The sequence below is a fragment of the Rhinatrema bivittatum genome, chromosome 1, assembly GCF_901001135.1.
Source record: "Rhinatrema bivittatum chromosome 1, aRhiBiv1.1, whole genome shotgun sequence".
Classification (NCBI taxonomy): Eukaryota; Metazoa; Chordata; class Amphibia; order Gymnophiona; family Rhinatrematidae; genus Rhinatrema; species Rhinatrema bivittatum.
The window spans coordinates 429,477,120-429,501,974 of record NC_042615.1 but is presented as its reverse complement, the minus strand read 5'-3'; the positions used below and the strand labels follow the sequence as shown (position 1 = coordinate 429,501,974).

At 45.2% G+C, this 24,855-nt stretch overlaps 1 protein-coding gene across 1 annotated transcript in view; it reads left to right on the top strand.

Moving 5' to 3' along the window:
- The window catches only part of LOC115096894 (ubiquitin-conjugating enzyme E2 U-like), a 205,374-nt gene that overhangs the window by 101,147 nt on the left and 79,372 nt on the right, over positions 1-24,855 (top strand). Inside the window, exons 5-7 of the mRNA XM_029612142.1 lie at positions 4,485-4,582; positions 8,222-8,348; positions 18,938-19,010. Coding sequence (XP_029468002.1) covers positions 4,485-4,582; positions 8,222-8,348; positions 18,938-19,010 — 298 coding nt within the window. The remainder of the gene's footprint in view (positions 1-4,484; positions 4,583-8,221; positions 8,349-18,937; positions 19,011-24,855) is intronic.

Genomic DNA, 24,855 nt, shown 5'->3' with positions numbered 1-24,855 from the left:
TAAACACAGAGGATCCCTAACGGCTAAAGGATTGGAATGAAGAAAAGGGATAAACTGCACAGAGTGGCAGTTACCCCTATGTCTTCTGTAAGAGTAGTAACATCCATGGAGCAGTAATTATTACCCTAAACAACTTGTGGGTAGACTGATTGACGACTTGGGTCTTTTTTTTGCCATCATTTACTATCGGGCCGATACAGTAAATTTGCGGGAGAGCTCTCCTGTGCGCGCGATACAGTACTTTATTTAAATTAGGGCTGGCAGGAAAAAGAGGCGCTAGGGACACTAGCGCGTCCCTAGCGCCTCTTTTCGGACAGGAGCGGTGGCTGCCAGCGGGTTTGGCAGCCGACTCTCAATTTTGCCAGCGTCTGTTCTCGAGCCTGCTGACAGCCGCGGGTTCCGAAACCAGACACCAGCAAAATTGAGCCTCCGGTTTTCAAACAGAGAGCCGCGGGCCTATTTCAAATTTTTTTTTCTTTTTTACTTTTTTTAACTTTCGGGACCTCTGACTTAATATTGCCATGATATTAAGTCTGAGGGTGCACAGAAGAGCAGTTTTTACTGCACATTTTACTTATTGAATCGCGCGGGAATACCTAATAGGGCCATCAACATGCATTTGCATGTTGCGGGCACTATTAGGTTCGGGGGGGGGGGGGGGGGGGGGGGGGGGGGGGGGGTTGGATGTGCGTTTGACGCACTATTATCCCTTACTGAATAAGGGGTAAAGCTAGCGCGTCAAACGCCACCGCCTCTTTTTACCACCAGCCGGAGCGCACTGTACTGTATCTGCCTGTATGTATGTTTGTTTGTTTATTTAAAACCTTTTCTATACCGTTGCTAAGTTAAATACCATTGCAACGGTTTACATGTAGGCACATTATTCTCTGTTCTGTGAGATTATAACCTTCATTACATCTTTTTGTTTTAATGACCTTGGGGTTTATATGTATGTGTCATTTGTTAATTTTATATTGATTTTTTTATGGTATTTTATATATTTTTATCATTGCTTTGCTGTTGTAGATGTGGTGATTTTTTTATGGTATTTTATTGGATTGATATTTTGCATTTTATTTATTGTAAATTGTGTTTTATGTATTTATTTTAAACTATTTTGTTTAATATAGAAAGGTTGTATATTAAAGAAAAAAATAAAACTAAACTATTGGACCAAAAAAGCCTATATATATGTGGATGATGTCCAGTGGCATACTAAGGTGGTCTGCCCCAGGTGCCAGCCAGGACGGGGGTGCTATTGAGAGGAAGATCGGCAAACGCAAGCAGAGCCCATTCTGCTCACGGTAGAAGAAGAGGAAAACCGCTGGGCTGTGAGCACAGCCCATCCCTTTCTAGGCAGAAGAAGAAGGCTGCCGGGATGAGAGCGAAGCCCAACCTGCTCACAGTAGGAGAGGCTGCTGAGATGTCAGTGGAGCCAATCCTGCTCATGGCAGAAGAAGAGGGAGGCCGCCCATCATGAGCAGAACCCATCCCACTCGCAGCAAAAGAGGCCAGCGGCCACAAGCAGAGCTCATCCCACTTATGGCAGAAGAAGAGGGAGGCTGATGGGCTGCTCACAGTGGAATACATACAATAAAGAGAGCGGCCAGAGAGGGAGAGGACCAGAATGACTGCACGTGAGCCTATGTGATTGAGAGAGGAAAGGAAGTGTGAGTGTGTGTATGTATGTGAGTAAGAGATTGGGTGCTTACATGTGTGTATGTAAATAAGAGACTGGCAACGTGTTTGTGCGTGTGGGTATGGAAGTGAGGGTGTGTTTTTGTGTGAGAGAGAGGGAGCCTGTGAGAAGGGGTGTGCATGTGTGACAGAGAATTGGAGGGAGCCTGTGTGCAAAGGTGTGTGAAAGTGTGTACCAAGAGAAAGAGGGAGCTTGTGTGAAGGAGAAAGGAACCAGAGATCTTTAGGGGGGTGGGGGTAACAGAAGTGAACATTGGAGGGATGCCAAAGGAAGTATCCACCCCAGGTGCCAAATACTTTAGCTAAACTACCAATGGTTTCCAATTAGGGGCCCAAAGTAGGACAAAGTGATTACACAATTTAACTGGAAGTTGGCAACTGTTTGTTTGGTTTAAACTGAACAAACTTGTCCTGCATACTAAGACAGAGATCCTGAAGGTTGATGGTTGTAACCCATTATACATACCATCTTTGAAAAAGAAAAATGTTAATAGGAAAGTGGTGCCTATAGCGAGATCCCACAGAGTATTTTGTTAAATTCAGAATTTATTTTAGAAACACATATTTCAGATGTAATTAGAATTTCATTTGCTAAATTTAAAGGTCGTCTGAAAATTTTGCCCTTTTTTAGATAGGTATTTTTTTTAGAGCAGTGGTGCAATCATTAGTGATGTTTTAATTGGATTACAGTAATTATCTGCACTTGGGCCTTCTTCAGAGGTTCATGAGCAGGCTACAGATAGTCCAAAACACACACAGGCCGATACAGTAAGGACGCGTAAGAAAGAGTGTGGCAGTGCCGGGCGCACCTTCCTTTGCCGCATGCACAATTTGGGTCACATACCGCTCGATACAGTATTCAAATGAGACGCAAATGCAAGCGGCGTCCAAAGTGCGTCCATGAAGCAGTAGGCGTGCGCAATCCATTTTACTGTATAGAGCGGTATACAGTGCCTATACAGTATCCTGGGTGCACTGGTACCTGTCATTTGAAATGTCATTCCACCAGGAATGACATTTCAAATGACAGGTACCAGTGGTACGTCCAGCCTGGGCGCTCAAGGCAGGGGGAAGGCCCATGAACGTCTGTTGGCATTGAAGCAAGTACCACACACTAGTTACTCACCAAAATACTCTTTCTTCATGTGCAGCACCAACTCCTTCTCCAGTTCCAGGGACTGACCGCACAGGCTGGAGCATGGACTGGCCTGCGGTGGGCCAGCGCCATCTGCCTCAGGGTCGCCCGGGCCTCGTAGTGCGAGTCCGAGTAGCTGGAGCGAGGGCCGACATGCCGCTGGTCGAAGCCCATGCCGATGCTGCTGGGCTTGCTGGCGTAGCCGGTCAGGGCGCGGCATGCATTCATGCATTTTCCCGCTGCCTTGAGCGCCCGCCTGGACGTCCAAGTAGGGTGCTCAAGGCAGTGGGAAGGCGCATGACAGCGGCAGCAAGTCGGGCGCTCAGGACACGGTGCTCAGGTCATGGCGTGCATTCATGCGCCTTCCCGCTGCCTTGAGCACCTAGTCGGGCGCTCAAGGCAGCGGGAAGGTGCATGAACGCACACCGTGACCTGAGCGCCCGGCTGGACGTCAGAGGTCACGGCTTAGGGTGTGTAGGGATAGGGCCTGATACAGGAGCTCGTGCCCACTGCAAGTCAGTGGCGACAAGGAGCCCAGACCCACGAGAAGGCCAGAGGAGCCCCCGGAAACTGTGTCCTTTCTTCCCTACGGAACCGAAGTACTCTGAGGTTAATCGCGGTGGTGCCAGGTTGGGTTACTTTTTCCCCCCCTTGTGCGACAAGAATTTTTTTTCTGTGGATTGGGATGGTTTGGGACTGGGCGGCTAAGTTCACCACACTAACACCAGGTCAGGGTAGGCGGTACATTTGCAGGTTAAAGACGCAGCAAAATAGCTGGTTAAAAAGGCGATAATCTGGGCGCACGTTACTGTATCGGAGGGAATAGCGAATCCGATCATTAACATAACATATATACATGCGGCGGGCGGAAAGGGATACGCGTCTATTTCAGTAAGCGGTAAGGACGCATAAAACCAAATACTGAATCGCGGGTTAGACATACGCTTCCAAAATGTGCGTTCAAAGCGGGTTTAAAAACAGGGTAACCACGGCCGCGCTTTACTGTATCGGCCTGACAGTAATATATTTCTGTTTCTGACACATAGCAGCAGCTCCTGTTCTACATCACCTCCGCCGATTGCCAATTTTCCTTTTAATTTTAAGATCTAAAGTTTAATATTTTTTTCAGACAGTGAGAAACACAGTTTCAGTCTATTTGAGAGAAAGAGTGGAAGAAATTTGATACTGCTTTGTGATATTTACAGCCTAGTCAGAGTAAGCAAATTCTGCTCCAGTCTTTAAGGAGCTTGGCAACATGTAGCTCAGGGCTCCATCTTTATCTGTGATCTCTCTTACTCTTTCAAATAAGTTTCTAATAACCCTTAGTCAAAATGAATTTTGTTGTCTTTAGAGGCTTGAGGTTTTGTTTGGTGATCTGATGGCATCTGACTTCTGGTTAGGTTTTTATTTTTAGATTCGGAAGTTTATAGATTGTATATAATTTGTTTCATAATTTGAGTGACCTTTTTTTAAGGTCTGGAAGGTGGTATGTAAATTATATTAAATAAAATAGTAAATAGATTTTATGTTTGTGTATATCATATTTATTTATTTATTTATTTTATTTAAAAATATTTCTATACCGTCTTTTCAAATGTGTGTGCATGTATATTGCTAGCAATTGATGTATAACATTGTTTTCCCAACATAGTGAATAAGACGTCTGGCAAACCCTGTATTGATTTTCTAGACAACCCTGAAGAGTGGAATAATCGCTTAACAATGACAAGCATCTTACTTACTATACAGGTAAGGAAATATAAGTTGCATGTTTTCTTTGACTTTTAATTGAGATGGGTCAGTGCTTCCTTTCCTAATTAGTTATTATTTTCAAAACTTTTAGCATGTCATAAAATGTGCGTTATATTGAAAACACAATTTTGAAAGTTAAATTGGGCAACCATATATATCTTATTTCTTTTAACTTGCAATTTGCAGTTTACTAATTTTAAAGTGCAGAACAAATCCTATTTTACTTCCCAGTATGCCTTGCCTTACACACATAAATATATTAATGCAATTGGCTTTTTTGTCTAAACATTTTTTATTGAGGAAATGAGCATACTTGCAGTTGTTCACAAGCATGTAAAGATGCACAAAGATCATCATATGGTATACCAGAAGACACGACAAAAAGGAGTGTCATTTTATAGAGGAAAAACATTAAAAGCTCTCCAGTAATGTGTGTTTTTTTTTTTTTTATTATTTTATTTATAGAATTTTCAAATAAATCCAAGCAAAATAAACTTGTACAGAACAGCACATAGAGATCCTCAAACAGTAAGAAACAACATAATAGGTAAACATAACTAGATCTCTCATACTCTGTCAGTCCACTAATAAAATGGAATTCCAAGTCTGAAGTATTGAGAAGAAATAGTAACAATAACAATAATGTAGGCTAGAAACAATACACCAAATGGAAAGGAAAGAACCCTCAAACAATTATTAGTGCCGGTATCATAGGAAAACTTCTAACTTGACAGGGGGAGCAGGGCCCTGTGGAAGTCTATCATTAAGAAACACAGTCAGTTGGGAGGGCTCAAAAAATACATATTTAACTCCCTTAAATTTAACTGCACACTTACAAGGAAAATAAAGCCAAAACAAAGACCCAAAGCTAGTGACAGCTGGATGCATCAACAAAAAACACTTTTTCATAGATTGAGTTGCTTTGGCAACATCAGGAAACATACAAACTCTCAATCCTAAAAATAAGGCATCTGTTGCGCTCGGAGGTGAACCCTTGTCCTGTGGCAGTGGAGATGCGCCTCCTGGTAGGGACCAGAAGGCAACTGCCCCCAGGGGGTGGAGCACGAGAGGAGACAGAGATTACAGAGAGCTTTACCACTGGAAGCCCGAGGTCCCCCCGGGAGGAGCCCGTAGGGACCCGGGCTGCTTGGACTTAGCTGGGCCTCGCAGGGTCTCCTTAGAGACTGGAAGTCTGGCATGCCCACAGATAGGAGGAGAGCGCGGTCCGGTTCGAGACTGGAGGTCAGGTGTAACAAGGAGGACCAGAACAACGTAGGAGATATGGCTAGGAACAAAGCCAGCATCTGAAGGCGTGGTCAAGCAGGCAAAGGTCAGAATCCAGGAGTCAGTCCGAAGAGTGGTCAACAAAGCTGAGGTCAGGTACCGAAGGTCAGGTGAGGTCACAGGCAGGCTGAGGTCAAGAGGCAGGCAGTAGGCAGACGAGTCAAGTAGCAGGCTGGAGGCAGACGGACAAGTCGAGGGACGAACTGGAGTCAGAAGGCAGGCAGCAGGCAGACAGGTCGAGGAATGGACCGGGTTCAGAAAGCAGGCAGACAAGCAAACAGGTCAAGTAGCAAACCAAGGTCAGTACCAAAGAGACAGTCCGGAGGTACTACCTGGGGAGATGAACAGATGAACAGGAATAGGATGATGCTGGTACTAGGAAGCAGGAACAAGGCTGGAACAGAAGGATCCTGGAACGAGACTTGGAACAAGACAGGAACAGGTACAAGCGAGGAGACAATCTAGCAACGACCCGATTGTCAAGGCAAAGAAGTGCAGGCAGGGACTTTCTTATAACGGAGAATCAATTAGGGCACGCCGCAGAGTCAAGACCTGCCCTTGGCCCTACAAGAGGCCGGGCGTTCTGTGCGCGCATAGAGGTGTGGCCAGCAGCATCGAAGACCCCGAGCTCTGGCATGAGCCCTGGTTCGCAGTAGAAGGCCCGGCAGCTGCCGCTGCGGGACGCCGGGGCCTGGAACTACTGGCACCTGCCGTGCAACCATGAAAGTGAGCGGGACGGGAGCGAACAGGGCGTATAACAGTACTCCCCCCTTCTAGGCCTCCCCCTACGCGGCCGTGGCTTGTCAGGATGAGCCCTATGAAAGGCTTTCAGCAGCTCCTTATCAAGGATGATATGGGAGGGTTCCCACGAATTCTCTTCGGCCTCATAACCCTCCTAGGCTTAGAGGTATTACCATTTTTCTCGACGCCGCCAGATGTCAAGGACCTCTCTTACCTGCAGGGAGGAGTCAGGTTCGGCAGAGACCCGTGAGGAGAGGGGACTCTGCGTGAGAGCCAGGAGAGGACCAATGGCTTCAACAGGGACATATGAAACGTGTTATGGATGCCCATGGCACGAGGTAGCTGTAGTTGGTATGATATCGCTCCCACTCTTCGGATGACAGGAAATTATCCTATATACTTCGGAGCCAAGAGATGAGAGGGAAGTCTGTCGTATGTGTCGAGCGCTTAGCCACACCTTTTGGCCGGGATGAAAGAGTGGAGCAGGACGTCTATGGATATCAGAGTTACACTTGGAGCGTTCAGCGGCTTGAGAAAGACGCTCTTTTACTCTGTTCCATACCTGACGGATGGTGTGAGCCATTGATTGAGCTGCTGGAGATGGAACGGTCAAGGGAACAGGAAGAGGCAGGCGGGGCTGCCATCCGAATACTACAGAAAACAGGGAAACATCGGTGGCTGCAGCAACATGCATGTTGTTGACAGCTTGTCCCAGGGAAGAAAAGATCAATTATCTTGCTGATCATTTACATAGGAACGTAGGAACGTCTTCAGGGTCCGATTGGTTCTTTCAGCTTGGCCAATGGCCTGTGGATGTCAGGGAAATGGACTGATTTGAGTGAAAAATCTGAGACCAAGTACTGAAGCCACCTTGACACTGAAAAAGCCATTCAAAGATACAAGCACAAGCTATTCCAGTTCAAAACACACAATAAACTATATGTAAATTGCAACATGCAGCTTTGATATTACAAAATCATGTCAATTAAAACATAAATGTGGCTATTTGTCGAATGGGGCTCCCATTTTGGCACATTCATTCTTACCTGCTTTGAAGCAGGTAAGAATGAATGTAGGCACACTATGAATGCTTTTAGGGGCACTTCTGCTGTGTGTGGGAGGGGAGAAGGGGTCCTAGGTAAACCCATAACTAAACTCATATTACCCAATCCCTATGAAAATTGCGCTCTTTGTCAGAGGTGGACATTGCACTCAGTTCCCACCTTCTTCACATTACCATTCAAGAAGTTAATATTCAGTATGCTGGCAAGTGCCAGATTTATCTATGGAAAGATGCACACAGAACTTGTATTGGATATTTGGCGGGAATTATTTGTACAAGTCTCCCGCTGAATATACTTGGATAAAGTTTAGCCCCACCCCTGGAACACACACACTGATACCCCTTTTTGTCTAGATAAATTTTATGCACACAAAGTTGTGTCCATAACGTTTGTATGGTCAGCCGGGTAAAATTTCAAAAACACATCTTTTGCATTGGTAACTTCAAAAGCTACCCTCAGAGAGACTTTGAATATCGACCTTGTCAGCTAGTGAGCTTCCTAATATATGAATGGGCATAATAAAATTATTTTATACATCTGTATTTAGGTTATGCTTTCTAATCCAGTAATGGAAAATCCCGTCAACGTGGAAGCAGCAGAAATGCTCCAGAATAATACATCACATTACAGAAAAGTAGTGTTTGATTGCGTGAGAGCTAGCCAACAGTTAAATGGTAAGTAGCAAGAAATCTAGTTTAGTTTAACTTTAAAAAAAAAAAAAAAAAGAAAAGTATAATTCCCCTGCAAATCAATGTCCAAAAACAGGAGCATTCTTTACAATTTACAGTACATACATACACAGTCTACATTAACAGAATATTTGTGGGACAGGATTATCATCGTATACTAAGATTCATTGCCACCAATGTGACATAAAATGCAGCAAGTAAAGTTTAGATGTTACTGCATCACCCCAAAATGCACATTTCATATTCCACCTAACCTCCATAATACAAATATATGGTCCTAAGATACCAGTACTCTTCAGAAGTTTCTTGGATAAGGCTGGGCATTTTTTGCTGCAGAAAGTGCTTAGTCTGATCACAGGATTGCTGCTACAGGTCATGAAATGGTCCATTTCCAGAGCCTTGAGAGCCACCAGAAGGGTAATTGCAGTCTCTCAATGGTCATGGCATTTCATAGTATCCACAAGTCATGTATTTTTATATGCAGAGGTTTTACTTGGTTTACTGCTTAGTTACTCAGGTAAAACCATTCGAAAATTGTCTTAACTGTAAGCTTGTTATTTACAAATATTGCTCAGCTAGTGACTTTATGGTCCTTAGTGTTATCCTTTCATGCAAATGAACCGAATGTATCTAGAACTAACATTTTAAGTTTGTTTCAAAAGAGAAAAATTGAAGGTGCCTCTTTAAGACTTGATAAGTCACCAGAAATAACTTCATATGCCGAAGGATTGAAAAGTGGTACTCTAAACTGAGCTACAGCAACAGTTCTAGAAATGCAACTTGCATTAGTTTGTTTATTTGTTTAATTTTCATATCCATCTTCTTAAAGCAATTCCCAAAATATTAATCAGTTCTAAAACATAAAACAAAATGCAGTAACACAATCCACAAAATCTATATGCCATTATCACAACACATAAAAGTAAAATACTTGCCAAACGAGATCAAAATGTTATAAGGCACTTTTTTTTTCAGGCAAGGAACACTGACAACTACATTATGTCAGCACCCAGTCATGGAATGTTGTTAAACCTTTCTACAAAATTGTGGTGTGAAGCCTATACCCTTACTTCCCAGCACAGTTAACATTTACAGATAGCCAGGTTTTCAGGTTATGCCTGAACTCAATCAGATCCTTTGCCAATCTGGTCTTGTGTGGGAAATCATTCCATAACTATGGGTACGGTTAATCCAGTCATGGCTTTACCCTACTTCAAGCAGGGAATTGTAATTCTAATTTCCCTATTGCATTCCTCAAGGAAAGCAAGACTGTGATGCAGTGGAGCAGAACCAGGACTGGATCAAAATGTTTTGAAAATCTGGAGCCTGTTGGCACCCTTGTCTGTGGGGCCTTGCACAAAAAAAGCTTGCTTGCAAGTCTGAATTAATCTAGCAATTTTGATTGATACATATAACAATCATGCATTTTCTGATCATAGGGAATAGCTTGGGGTGTATTTCATTATTTGTCCATTAAATATAATGACCCTGAGATCTGTAAAGATTTAAAAGCTATCACTAAAGTTTAAACTAAATCTGGACCCAAACCTAAGGAGCCTAGAGTTTTCTGTGCTCTTTCTTCATAGGCGGTCCAGGACTCCAGGTTGAAAACACTGGAGCTGCAAGAAAGGGAGTGAATTCTTACAATAGCCATGAGTAACTCTGAGCAGGAATCTTAATAAGATTTCTTTGGATGGAAAATCTATCCCAGGTTTCTTGCTCTTTTTAAAGTCTTCCAAATTCTTGGAATTGTGAAGAAGTGCAGATACACTTTGGCATTGTCTATGATCCAGGAAGTGTTTTTCTGCTGCTGAAGCGGTTCTGCACCTGGGATAGAGGTAGCAGGAATTTCCTCTAAAGTCCATGCCAACAGAATTCTCAGAGAAGAAGTTGCTGGAGTGGGAAGGATCTCATTTAAAGTTGAAGTAAGGAGGAATGACAGGCTGGTTAGTCTGACTTCTGTGGTGAGCAGCTTTTAAACTAGAACAAAGGGAAAAGCTGACAGTCGCTCAGCAGCGCATGGTTCGGAGGGAGGTATATTCAAAGGATACAAATGACGCATTAGAATTAGAGCATCCCGACAGTGAGGTTCCAATAATAAGAAAAGTGCCTGTAACTAAAAACTCACCTGAGCTAAAAAAATTCTAACTTTTTGTGTAAAACGGTTTTTATTGAGTTTTAACAAAGAAAAACAGATAACACAGATGGGTTTGTTCAGATCCCTCTCTGTAAAGTGAGTCTTACACCCCCCCCACCACCCTAATTTCCGCGGAGTACAGAACAGACATTAATAACTGCGCATTCACAAGAAGTACAGCAATACAATGAGCCCCTGCGCTACGAGCCCCGTCAATCGTTCAGGACCAGACTGCGTGCCTGGGGAGTAAGCTGCTGGAGATAACAGTTCCACGTATTGGAAAAGCTGCGTCGTCTTCCGGGGGAGCCCCGGGCCATCATGCTCTCCATCGTCATCATCGCATGGAAATGATTCCTCCACGCACCAAAAGATGGGGTATCCGAGGAGCGCCAAACCTGTAAGATGGTTTTCTTCCCCACACAACATGCCTTTTGGAAAAGTAGGCGCGAGCCAGGATCTCGAACTCGGAGTGGGGAAACTCAGCCAAAAAGCACCCACAGGGGTGAAAAAGGTAATGCCACGTCTAGCAGAGCTGACATGTAATCAACCAGTCTACGCCAAAAGCGGTGCACAGGGGGACATGCCCAAAAAACATGAGACATGGAGCCCACCGCCACGAAACAGCGCGGGCACTCCGGCGAGGACGCTACTGTTAACTGGTATGCCCTCTGAGGGGACACATAAGCTCGACATAAAAATTTGAGCTGCATTTCCCGATAATAGACGTTCGATGAGATCCTGGATAGACGCCTAAAACATACACGTAAAATAAAACTAGTGATCCAGAACACACCATCCCCGTTCCAGCGCGCAACCAAGGGGGAGCAGACATCTATCAGAGTTTTTTGTTGCAAGGCCTTGTAATAACTAGAAATGGAAGGGGTCCTCAACCTCTCAAAGTGGAAAACATTATCGAGCGCCACATAAACTGCCATCTCCTGAGTGTCAGACGGCAAAGCCCTCACATAGTGCCGAACCTGCAAATAGTAGAAGGTGTGTGCGCGCCCCAGCTGATACAGGGCTTGAAAATCCGAAAACTGCATGAACAACCCCTCTCGGGTCCATAAATGCCCCAGGCGGGTGATACCTTTAGCTGCCCACTGACGAAACATCGTAGATTGGGAACCGGAAGGAAACTCAGCATTACCCTGAATGGGGAGGAAGTAAGCACAAACTGTGGGGATGTGTAAGAGTTTCACCAACCGACGCCATGTACACCTCAAGGGTCGGATAAGAGCGGAAGCGTGCAGAAAGGGGGGAAGGTGACCTGCCTTAGCCTGCAGTACATACGACGGGGCCAGTGGGTGCAAGAGAGCCCTTTCCACCCAGAAAGGTGTGTAGTCAGAAGTCTCTATTAACCAATTACGAAGGATCCGCATGTTGCAGGCTAGATTATATTTAGCGAGGTCCGGGACCCCCAAACCCCCCCCCACTCGCGGGTTCTGTAGCCACTTCAACGGAATCCTGGAAGTCCCACCACGCCACAGGAAGCGGCGCATAGCGCTGTCCACCAGGGCCAAGTCCCTATGCTTCAAAAATAACAGCACATTTTGCAAAAGATAGAGCCACTTCGGAAGCAGGGTCATTTTGATGAGTGCGACACGCCCTGCGACCGAAAGAGGCAGACCCCTCCATGCCGCCAGCTGGTCCTTAGTGTGGTGAAGAAGGCCCGGGATGTTGGCTTGGTAAAGGGATTCCGGGTCTGAGGGAAGACAAACCCCCAAATAGCGTAAGCTATCTCCCGCCCACTGCAATGGGAAGGGGCCAACCCAGGTATCTCGCAAGGTGGGGGGGTAGGCTAAGGCTGCAGATTTGGACTCATTGAGACGGAAGCCAGAGAAGGACCCAAAAATCTCAAGTACGCGCAAAAGGGGCGGCAAGGAGGATTGGGGTTTAGTGATAAAAACTAAGAGATCGTCGGCGAATGCCACGTATTTAAAGATGAGAGAGTCCATCCGAATCCCCCGTATCTCCGGTGTTTCATTGATTGCGTGCAGAAGAGGTTCCAACTGTAACAAGAAGAGCAGAGGAGACAAGGGGCAACCCTGTCTAGTACCGCGCGCCACCGGAAAGGTATCGGACTGAGAGCCATTAGCCATTATGCGAGCCTTGGGCCCATTGTAAAGCAAGTGGATAGCCTGTAGGAAAAGGCCCTGAAATCCCATACGCCGCAGGACAAAGAAGAGGTAATCCCATTCCACCCTATCGAACGCTTTCTCCGCATCGAAGCTAATGGCCAGATAAGGGTGGGACATCCACCGACTCATCGTCATGGCCGATAGAATTTTCCGAATATTAGAACTCGCGTAGCGCCGACGGACAAAGCCCACCTGATGCTCGCCAATCAAAGATGGAAGACAAACCGCCAATCTGTCCGCCAGAATTTTAGCTAAAAGCTTGTGGTCATAATTGAGCAATGATATAGGGCGATAAGATTCCGGCAAGAGGGGGTCTTTCCCAGGTTTAGGAATCAAAACAATATGGGCCGCATTTTCGTGATCTGGAAAGGAGCCCCGGGCAATTAACTCAGTAAATGTCGAAAAAATTCTAACTTATCCCTATCAATTAAAAAGCAGAATGAAAATACAAACAAAAAACAAACTTTGAAATGTTTGTATGCTAATGCCAGAAGTCTAAGAAGTAAGATGGGAGAATTAGAATGTATAGCAGTGAATGACGACATAGACTTAATTGGCATCTCAGAGACATAGTGGATGGAGGATAACCAATGGGACAGTGCTTTACCGGGGTACAAATTATATCGCAATGACAGAGAGGAGCACCCGGGAGGCGGTGTGGCGCTTTATGTCTGGGATGGCATAGAGTCCAACAGGATAAACATCCTGTATGAGACTAAATGCACAATTGAATCTTTATGGGTAGAAATCCCTTGTGTGTTGGGGAAGACTCTAGTGATGGAAGTATACTACCGTCCACCTGGTCAAGATGGTGAGACGGATAGTGAAATGCTAAGAGAAATCAAGGAAGCTAACCAAATTGGTAGTGCAGTAATAATGGGAAATTTCAATTACCTTAATATTGACTAGGTAAATGTATCATCGGGTCACGCTAGAGAGAGAAAGTTCCTGGATGGAATAAATGACAGTTTAATGGAGCAATTGGTTCAGAAACCGAGAGAGGGAGCAATTTTAGATCTAATTCTCAGTGGAGCACAGGATTTTATGAGAGAGGTAACAGTGGTGGGACCGCTTGGCAATAGTGATCATAATATGATCAAATTTGAATTAATGACTGGAAGGGGGACAGTAAGCAAATCTATGGCTCTTGTGTTAAACTTTCAAAAGGGAAACTTTGAAAAGATGAGAAAAATAGAAAAAAGCTGAAAGGAGCAGCAACAAAGGTAAAATGTGTGCAAGAGGTATGGACATTGTTAAAAAATACCATCCTAGAAGCACAGTCCAGATGTATTCTACACATTAAGAAACGTGGAAGGAAGGCAAAACAATTACAGGCATGGTTAAAAGGGGAGGTGAAAGAGGCTATTTTAGCCAAAGGATCTTCATTCAAAAATTGGAAGAAGGATCCAACAGAAGGAAATAGGATAATGCATAAGCATTGGTAAGTTAAATGTAAGTCATTGATAAGACAGGCTAAGAGAAAATTTGAAAAGAAGTTGGCCGTAGAGGCAAAAACTCACAGTAAAAACTTTTTAAAAATATAGCCGAAGCAGAAAGCCTGTAGGCGAGTCAGTTGGACCGTTAGATGATCGAGGGGTTAAAGGGACACTTAGAGAAGATAAGGCCATCATGGAAAGATTAAACAATTTCATTGCTTTGCTGTTTACTAAAGAGGATGTTGGGGAGATACCCGTTCAGGAGAAGGTTTTCATGGGTAATGATTCAGATGGACTGAACCAAATCACGGTAAACCTAGAAGATGTGGTAGGCCTGATTGAAATGCTAAAGAGTAGTAAATCTCCTGGACCAGATGGTATACACCCCAGGGTTCTGATGGAACTCAAAAATGAAATTTCAAGTCTATTAGTAAAAATTTGTAACATATCATTAAAATCATCCATTGTATGTGAAGACTGGAGGGTGGCTAATGTAACCACAATATTTAAAAAGGGCTCCAGAGGCGATCTGGGAAACTACAGACCAGTTAGCCTGACTTCAGTGCCTGGTAAAATAATGGAAAGTGTTCTAAATATCAAAATCACAGAACATATAGAAAGACATGGTTTAATGGAACAAAGTCATCATGGCTTTACCCGAGGCAAGTCTTGCCTCACAAATCTGCTTCACTTTTTTGAAGGAGTTAATAAACATGTGGATAAAGGTGAACTGGTAGATGTAGTGTATTTGGATTTTCAGAAGGCATGTGACAAAGTTCCTCAGGAGAGGCTTCTAGGAAAAGTAAAAGGTCATGGGATAGGTGGCATTGTCTTTTTGTGGATTACAAACTGGCTAAAAGACAGGAAACAGAGAGTTGAATTAAATGGATAATTTTCTCAGTGGAAGGGAGTGCCTCAGGGATCTGTATTGGGACTCATAGTTTTCAATATATTTATAAATGATCTGGAAAGAAATACGACAAGTGAGGTAATCAGATTTGCAGGTGCTACAAAATTATTCAGAGTAGTTAAATCACAAGTAGATTGTGATAAATTGCAGGAAGACCTTGTGAGTCTGGAAAATTGGGCAGTTGAAATTTAATGTGGATAAGTTCAAGGTGATGCATATAGGGAAAAATAACCCATGCTATAGTTACACGATGTTAGGCTCCATATTAGGAGCTACCACCCAAGAAAGAGATCTGGGCGTCCTAGTGGATAACACGTTGAAATCGTTGTTTGTGTGCTGCAGTAGTCAAAAAAGCAAACAGAGTGTTGGGAATTATTAGAAAGGGAATGGTGAATAAAACGGAAAATGTCATAATGCCTCTGTATCGTTCCATGGTGAGACCACACCTTGAATACTGTGTACAATTCTGGTCACCACATCTCAAAAAAGATATAGTTGCAATGGAGAAGGTTGTTGCGACGGTCGCTGCCCGACGTCTCCACTCTGCCCACCTTACCTCTTTTGCGACTCCCTCTTTCGTTGATGGAAGTTTGGCTGCCGCAGCGTCATCTTGCCGACCTTCTCCGGCATCCCCGGACCGGCTAGATGCTGCCTTCCGCCATGTTCTCCTGAACCCTAGGGGCGTGCGTGCTGCACGGCCCCGACTCAAGTATTAGCTGTGGCGCGAGCCTCAGGGGCGTCCCCCTGAGTTGATGTCATCCTCACCGGATACGTAAGGTCTTCGTTTTTGCCAGCTATTCGAGTTAGTTAGTTAATGTTTTTCATATCTCCCTTCCTCAAGCCCCCTAGTCGTCACATGGCCATCAAGGAAAATGCCTAGACCACATCGGAACAAGAGATGGAAGTACCTGATGTCCTGGGAGGGGTAGGGTCCAGAGGAGAATACTTGGGAGCAAGCCTCAAACATCCTGGACAAGAGTCTCCTAAAAGAGTTCCATGATTCAAACCCCCAAGAAACCCAAGCCCCGTTGGGGGAAGGAGTTTAAAGGAGGGGGTACTGTTACGTTTTGCTGGTCATGGGTCCATCCTGTGACTGGCCACACTTACCTCCAGCCTCAAGTCAGAGGGGGCCCACCGACGCTACGGCAAGCCTTCGAATGAAGACGCAGCAGGCCACCGCACAGGCCTGACATGCCGAGCTAGGGATGCAGCTCGGCTCAGCGGGGCACGTGCACAGCTCAACTCAATTTAAAGGGCCTGCAGCAGGAAATCCACAATGGCACCCAGGGATGACATCTCAGGCTCTCCACTACTTAAGGCCTGCTCAGACCTATCTCAGATGCCTCGGTAATAGGTCGAGCTCTTCAGAGTAGCTGTTTGCCTCTGAGTTCCTGAGTCCTGTTCCTGGTCTTGTTCCTGTGCCTCGTCTTCATGTTCTGTTTCTGCTGTGTGTCTTCAGAGCTCCCATGTCTGCTCCTGGTCCTTCCTCGGTCTGGCTGTCTCCTGTGGTCCCTCATCTGTCTTCAGCGTCCTGCACTGTCATTCCGCCTTGCCTCATATCCTTAGATTGAATTCTTGGCTTGACTTCGGATTGCTGCTTGACTTCTGCCTGCCCTGTGACCACTGTCTGCTCATTGTCTTGATCAAACTTTGCCAGCCCAGACCTCTACCTGGATCTTGACATTGCACAAATTCCTTCTGTGCCTGACCACAGCCTGCATCTGTCTCTGCTGTCTGCTTCTTGCACCGACCACTGCTTGAACTGTCCCTGTTCCACTCCTGTTGGCCTGCTATACCTTCTGTGATGGATTCATCTCTTCCTAGAGGCCTGCGCCTAAGTCCAGCTGACCCTGGCACCCCCTCGGTGCCAACCTAAGGGGAACAAGGGCTGATACTGGCAAAGGTTCTGTTGGGCCTCTGCTCCAGCCAGCTCCACCTGTCTACTATGGGGACCTGCAAGGCTCCTCTCTGTGGGTTGCGCCAACCTCATTTTGGGCCAAGGGTCCACTTCCACATAAGAGGATTGTGATATGTGGTTGTGTGTCCAGAAAGAAGGGAACAGGGATTATACTTATTTAAAACAGCTGCACCTAAAATCATATTGTTGGTACAATAAAAGATAACACAGTCCTCAAAAGTTTATTTTTTGGCAACCAAACTAACAACTGAACATTCTAATCTAACTTGTAAGTGCAGAATAAGCAAATTTTTGCTCAGTGCCAAAGGGATAGAAACAAAGGTCAATTTTCAGCATGCCAGTGAACAGGAAAGTTACCCAGGTTGATGTATGCAAATAGAATGAGAGTTGCTTTGAAGGGCCAGGATTGAGATTTGATATCGTCAATTGAAAGAAGGGTCAGAAGATAGAAGCTGGAGTTATGATGATAGTGAGAAGGATAAGGTGCACTTAAAGCTGAATTTTAAAAGGCATGAGCACGCCAACATTGGGAGCTATTGTCCAGCCGATTTTATAAGGTGCCCAGATACGTGCACAAGTGTTGATGCACAAATATCTTGCATCAGAGGAAAAAGGGATGCGGTTTGGTCATGATGTGGGTGGGGCATGGGCATCCTAGGGTGGGACCAAGGGATCTGCATGTAAGTACCTATGCACCTGGGTGTGCGCCCAAGTCCAGTGCCATGTAACTTTATTTCTGCTGTGGAGGAGGTGTAAGTTTAAAAAAAAAAAAAAAAAGTTACAGGCATCTGTGAGGGGTTTGAAGGGTCTGGGGTATTTGGGGGTAGTGCAGGCTAAAGAACCAGGGGAGTTTGGAAGACCTAACTGTGTACTGGGCAAACTGGTGGGCGAAATGGTAAAACTGATCATGCCATGGATGCACACCTTTTATAAAAATTTCCTCACACAGCTGAAACCTGACTTTACGCTGCTGGACGTGCACAAGCTTGCATCCACAGGGGTGCAAACTCTCCAATACTTGTCCCATTATATAATGGACGGACCCAAAAAACACAAAGGGAGGCGCTCTATAAAAGCCGTCAGGATGAAATTAATGTAATAGATGCCAGATGTCCAATTGCATATTCAATTTTATTGGAGACAAATTAAAAACGCCCGACTCTGGCCGAGTTTCGCCACTGTGTGGCTGCCTCGGGCTAAAATGAATGAACATGACATAAATTAACATACATATTTAAATAAAAGTCTCAATATAAAATCACAGATAAATAAATTAATCAAAAAGGACATATAAATGTAAAACATGACATATAAATAATAAGATGGTAACATATAGATTAAACATTTAATAGAACAACTAATACAACCAGTAAAAAAAACTAAAATATAACAGGTTATAAAGGAGAATATTATGCACAACCAGTTAAGAAAATTAAATTGACAAAAGAAGAATTGATTAAAAATGATTTAAAACTTTATTTTAAAAAAAGTATCTAATTTAACAATGGCATGAATAAATATGTAAGACTAAAAATTAAATTTGATCTAAAAATAAGTATCAGTGTACCTCTGTTTAAAATAATAATTAATTTCTCATAGAATAAACATGTTAACTAAAAATGTATGTATCTGAAAATATATATCAAAATATTAGCTATGTGAATCAGATTTATTTATAACATTTGGTCTAAGAAATCTATTTATCTTACTTTAAATCAATTAACTCATATAAATTTTAATCTTTTACACACAGAATATAAGTGTTAAAAACAGTACCTTGAAATGAATATTAACAAAACACAGTCTCCAACTATCTAACAATGGCTTCATTTCCAGTTATCTCTGTTTATATTAAGATTTTCTGAAAACAAAGTGTTTCTTAGTGAGTGGACCATAACTGCTGAAAGTAGCTTGGAAGTTTGTAGCATGCTAGTGAACCAACATGAGATTAATTACAGTAAGGAATTGATAGAAATGTAACTGGTTAACTGATATTCATGTTGACATGTAAAATATTTTCTGTTCTCTCTGACAGCTGGCATGATGGACAATACTTCTTCTAAACTGACTATATCCTTGGCACAGACAGAATCTGCAGAGCATTTCCGGTAATTAAGGAGCTAAAAGCTAGCTTGTGCATTCCTTTCCCAAAGAAAAAATAAATAACTACATCTCATTTACTTTTATTGGAAAGTGAACCCCAATAATATGCCCCTCTGGAGGCACCCAGAGTAGGTATTAAAGTTGATGGTCTTCACTGTAGTAAAGATCCCAATTAGAATGGATGATAGAGTATTAAAAGTTTAAAATAAATATTCAAGAATCAGAGACTTCAAAAGGGAAAAAACCCACATTCTAATAGGGGACTCCATAGTGAGGGGTATAGACTTCCTGATACTTCACTTTCAGGTGTAGTTTTGTGGTCCTAGACTGAGTTCAAAAGGGTGTACATAAAATTTCTTTCAACACATCAGTTTTACTCTCTTGACCTTCCCGTGGAAAAACCACATGTATTTATGTTCTGGAAAAAATATTGTACTGTCCACTTTTAAATGTTTTCAAGGGGTTTTACTTTGTTACTCTATGGTAGCAGTTTGCATCAAACAAAATGGCAAGTAGGTACTTTATAAAAAAAACCAAAAAAAAAAACCTGAAACAAAGCTGCTTGCAACAAGATAACAATAGTAGATGCAGGCTTTCCACCCCAACTCCCTACAATTTCAACAAAAAACCCAAAATCATTACACCTATTAGGAAGCAGACTGTTACCAAAGGGAGAGAAAGCAGGGTGTTCAAGCAGAAAAGTTGTTCCTTTTCTCCAGAACAACTTCCAGCATTGCCCTGCCCACTGGATGATCTCAGACAATAGGGCTTTTCCTTCCCACCATTGAAAAATGCAACAGTGATGTATGCCCAATTTTATAACTTGCGCGCACAAGTTATAAAATCGGGGGTTGGAGCATGCAAGGGGGTGTACAATTGTGCACTTTGCGCATGCCGGGCTGCCTTCCCCCGTTCCCGTTTTTTCTGTTTTAAAACTTACTTCAGCCCTGGGACTGAAGTAAGTTGCGTGCACCAGCTGAGCGGCAATTGGCCGCTGTGCCTGGAGCTTCTCTCCCCGCCCCCCGGACCACCCCTCCCCGCCCCTTTTTGCAAGCCCCGGGACTTACATGCGTCCCGTGGCTTTACGCGCATCGCCGGGCCTTTTGAAAATCCGGCCCATAATCTCTTCGCAAGAAACAAGCGGAGAGGAGGTGGAGCTCTTTATATTGGCAACTCAGTAGTTACTAGAGATGTGAATCGGAACCAGAATTGGATCCGATTTCAGTTCCGATTCACATCTCTAGTAGTTACCACTGAAATAAAGGGAGAGGAGGGAGAAATTGAATTATTGTCAGTTGCACTGGAACAACCTAAGAGAACTTCTCTATCCATGGGGGTATTTCACAGACCCCTAACACAAGGTAACAAAATTCAGACATGATAGGAGGCCTTGCTGCTTGTGGACTAGAGTTTACCTGCTGCAACATCAGCTAGGAGTGGAGATGTCTTGGATGCCCTACACAAGATATTCCTTATGCTATTAGTGGAAGAGCCCATTTGTGCGAAAGCTACAGTGGATCCAGTACTGAAAAAATGGAACGTGTCACTGACCTCATGGTAAAAGAATTTTTTTAAGGGCGCTGGAGCGTTGATGCATGAGCTTTTGTTCTACTTCTTAAAACTTTTTAGATCCTTATCTGGCAAGGTGGTAGTGTGGTGGTAGAGATCTCATTAGGCTCTTTGGAGAGGTGTAGTTATTTTTAGGCCGAGATCCCCAGGAAAAAATAACTACACCTTCTCCAAATGTGATAGAATAATGCGGCTGGTTTTGTTTTACGCCAGCCGAGTTATTGTATTTGCATTCGATTGACTAGTAATTAGATGATTTGCATGTATTAGTTCATTTTACGCATGCAAAGCAGCTAATAATACATAGGGATAGGAAAATGTTTTAAAATAACGCACGATATCGAGTAATTTTGCGTGCTTATCACTGCAATATGGCAAGAATACACAATAAATAGCCTTTAACATGCATTAAACACTGTTTAACACGTTATTGCCATATAAGAAAATTATTCTTTACCTGCTAATTTTCGTTCCTGTAGTACCATGGATCATTCCAGACGGTGGGTTATGTTCCCAGTCCAGCAGGTGGAGTCAGAACAAAAAACTCTCAGGGGAGGTTCCATATAACCACACCTCCCCTGACTCAATTCTCAGTAAACAGACTATCAAAGCCATCAGAGAAGAGAACAGAGGAACAGAGGGATCAAGCTAAAGAACAAAACAACCTCTGGACCAAAAAGCCCAGGAACTAGATTTGAAACTAACAAAACATAAACGTTGAAATTTGCAAACAGTACTGCACGGGAGAACAGTCCCACAGTACAAGAAGTACAGAGAGCAAAAGAGATAGACAGGTAAGCAGGGATGTCCCAAAACAAACTACCCCCAAGTCTAGGGAGGGTGTCTGGAATGATCCATGGTACTACAGGAACGAAAATTAGCAGGTAAGGAATAATTTTCTTTTCCCTGTACGTACCAGGATCATTCCAGACTGTGGGATGTACCAAAGCTTTCCCATCATGGGTGGGCCATGGACAGCCCTGCCCTAATGACCCTGTCTCCTAGATACCCGTCCGAAGGCGCCCGGACATCCAGGCGATAATGCCTGGTAAAAGTGTGAATTGACTTCCAAGTAGCCGCCCTGCAGATTTCTTGGGCGGGTACGAAGGAACTCTCAGCCCAGGAAGTTGCCTGAGCACGTAGATAATGAGCCTTTATCAACAACGGAGGCGACTTACCTGCGCCTAGGTATGCCGCTATGATCGCTCCCTTCAACCAGCGAGCAATGGATTGCTTCGAGGCCATGCAACCTCTCCGAGGTCCCGACCAGAGAACAAACAAATGATCAGAAAGCCGGAACTCATTCGTAATCTCTAGGTAGTGCATCAAAACACGTCGTACATCAAGCTTGTGTAGATCACCCAACTCTGTAGAGGGAAAAGAAGGAAGTTCCACCGACTGATTAAGATGAAACCCAGATACCACCTTAGGTAAAAATGAGGGAACTGTACGCAAAGAAACTCCACCCGGTGAAAAGCGGAGATATGGCTCCCGGCAGGATAGAGCCCATAACTCCGAGACCCTTCTTGCAGAACTGATCGCTACCAGGAAGATTGTCTTGAAGGTAACATCCTTCATGGTAGCGGAACCCAATGGTTCAAAAGGCGGACTGTAAAGGGCCCGGAGTACCAGGTTCAAATTCCACGATGGACAGGGCGGACGGATTGGAGGCTTCAGGTGTCTCACTCCCTTCAGAAAACGCAGGATATCCGGATGGGAGGAGAGAGGGCTTCCCTTCGATCCCTGAAGGAAGGCTCCAAGAGCCGCCACCTGTACTCGAAGAGAATTATAGGCCAGACCCAGATCCAGGCCATCCTGTAGGAATGTAAGAATTTGTGCTACCGAAGCCTGTGGAGCCGGAATGGCTTTCGAGGCACACCACTCCTCAAAAAACCTTCCACACTCGGACATACGTAACCGATGTGGATGTCTTGCGAGCCCGTAGCAGAGTGGATATGACGGATTCAGGGTAACCACGACGCCTCAGCTTTCGCCGTTCAAAAGCCAGGCCGCAAGACAGAAGTGATCTGCCGCTGGAAAAAATATTGGTCCCTGACGGAGGAGTCGCGGAAGGTGACAGAGGCGGAGCGGATCCCCCACCGCTAGCTGGAGAAGATCCGCGAACCACGGTCGCCGGGGCCATTCCGGAGCCACAAGAATTACTGGCCCCCGATGAGCTTCTATTCTTCGAATAACCTTTCCCACCAGTGGCCACGGTGGGAAGACATACAGAAGACACCGACGTGGCCATGGAAGTACTAGCGCATCGACTCCTTCCGCTCCGTGCTCCCTTCTTCGACTGAAGAAGCGAGTGGCCTTTGCATTTCTGGCCGTTGCCATGAGATCTAATCATGGAGTTCCCCAGCGCTTGACTATCAGGGCCATCGCCTCCTGCGAGAGTTCCCACTCTCCTGGATCCAAGTGCTGTCGGCTGAGGAAATCCGCCTGAATGTTGTCGACGCCCGCTATGTGGGAAGTTGCCAGACGCAGAAGATGGAGCTCCGCCCATTCCATCAGGCTGTCTATCTCCAAAGACACCAGACGACTCCTTGTGCCTCCCTGCCTGTTGATGTACGCCACCGTGGTGGCGTTGTCCGACAGTACCCGAACTGCTCGGTGTTATACCAAATGTAGTAAGCCCTGAAGTGCGAGCCGAACGGCTCTTGATTCCAAACGGTTGATGGGCCAGGTCGTCTGTACCTTCGACCACCGACCCTGAATCGAGGTGTCCAGACAGACCGTTCCCCAGCCGGATAGGCTGGCGTCCGTGGTCACTATCATCCAGTCTGGAGACTCCAGGGACACTCCTTGAGCTAACTGGTGAGGGTCCAGCCACCAGTCGAGACTGTATCTTGCAAAGTCTGGAAGTGGAAGCGCCGCTTGATGATCCTGTGACACCGGCTTCCAACGGGAAAGCAATGCTCTCTGAAGGGGCCGAAGATGAGCAAAGGCCCATGGAACCAGGTCGATGGTGGAGGCCATGGTTCCCAGGACCTGAAGATAGTCCCACGCCCTCGGGACCTCGAGAGTCAAGAAAGAAAGAATCAGATCGCGCAGCGCCTGAGCTCTCTCCGCACTGAGGAAGACCATGGCTTTTCCCGTGTCGAAATGAGCTCCCAAAAAATCCAGTGTCTGAAATGGATGTAGCTTGCTCTTTGCAAAGTTGACAATCCAACCCAGCTCCTGGAGGAACTGGATCACTCTGTGAACCGCCTGAAATCTCTGTTCCCGTGATTTCGCTCTGATGAGCCAATCGTCCAGGTAAGGATGCACCAGGATTCCTTCTCTCCTGAGCGCAGCCGCCACTACCACCATGATTTTCGTGAACACCCGGGGAGCCGTGGCCAACCCGAAAGGTAGAGCCCGGAACTGAAAATGCTGTCCCAAAATTTTGAACCGAAGATAACGTTGATGAGACTGGTAGATCGGTATATGTAGATACGCCTCTGTGAGATCCAACGAGGCTAGAAATTCCCCTGGATGTACCGCCGCCAAAACCGAGCGGAGCATCTCCATGCGGAAATGAGGAACTCTGAGGGAATTGTTGACAGTCTTGAGATCCAAAATGGGTCGATAGGTTCCCTCCTTTTTGGGAACTACGAAGTAAACGGAATAGTGACCCCATCCCAACTCGGAAGCTGGAACCGGCACTATCGCTCCCAAAGCATGGAGACGATCCAGGGTCTGACTTACAGCTTGGCGCTTTGCGAGAGATCCGCAGGGAGAGAACAGAAACCTGTCTGGTGGCGTGTGTACAAAATCCAACATGTAGCCTTGCCTTAGAATGCTGAGGACCCATTGGTCTGAAGTGATTCGGACCCACGCCCCGTAGAAGAGCGAAAGCCGACCCCCCCCCCCCCCCCCCCCCCCCAGCTGAGGAATCGACTCGAGGGTCCTCCTGGCATCATTGCGGCGACTTCGTGGAAGGGCTCGTATTGCAGCCGTCCTTACCGGGCCGACGACCTCGAAAGGACCGATTCCAAGTATGCGAGAGCGAGGAAGGAGCCCGTGGAGGCTGCTGTCTCGAGGGTCTGAACTTACGTTGATTGCGATACCTGTTCCTGCTAGTGTTGAACGATCTGTAAGAACGCGGCCGATCCTCAGGTAACTTGTGAACCGTATTCTCGTTGAGTGTCTTAATGATCTGATCCAGATCTTCCCCAAACAGGAATTTGCCCTTGAAAGGAAGAGACCCCAAACGGGTCTTGGAGGAAGTATCCGCAGACCAGTTCCTTAGCCAAAGGAGACGGCGCGCAGAAACTGCTGCCACCATGGCTCGTG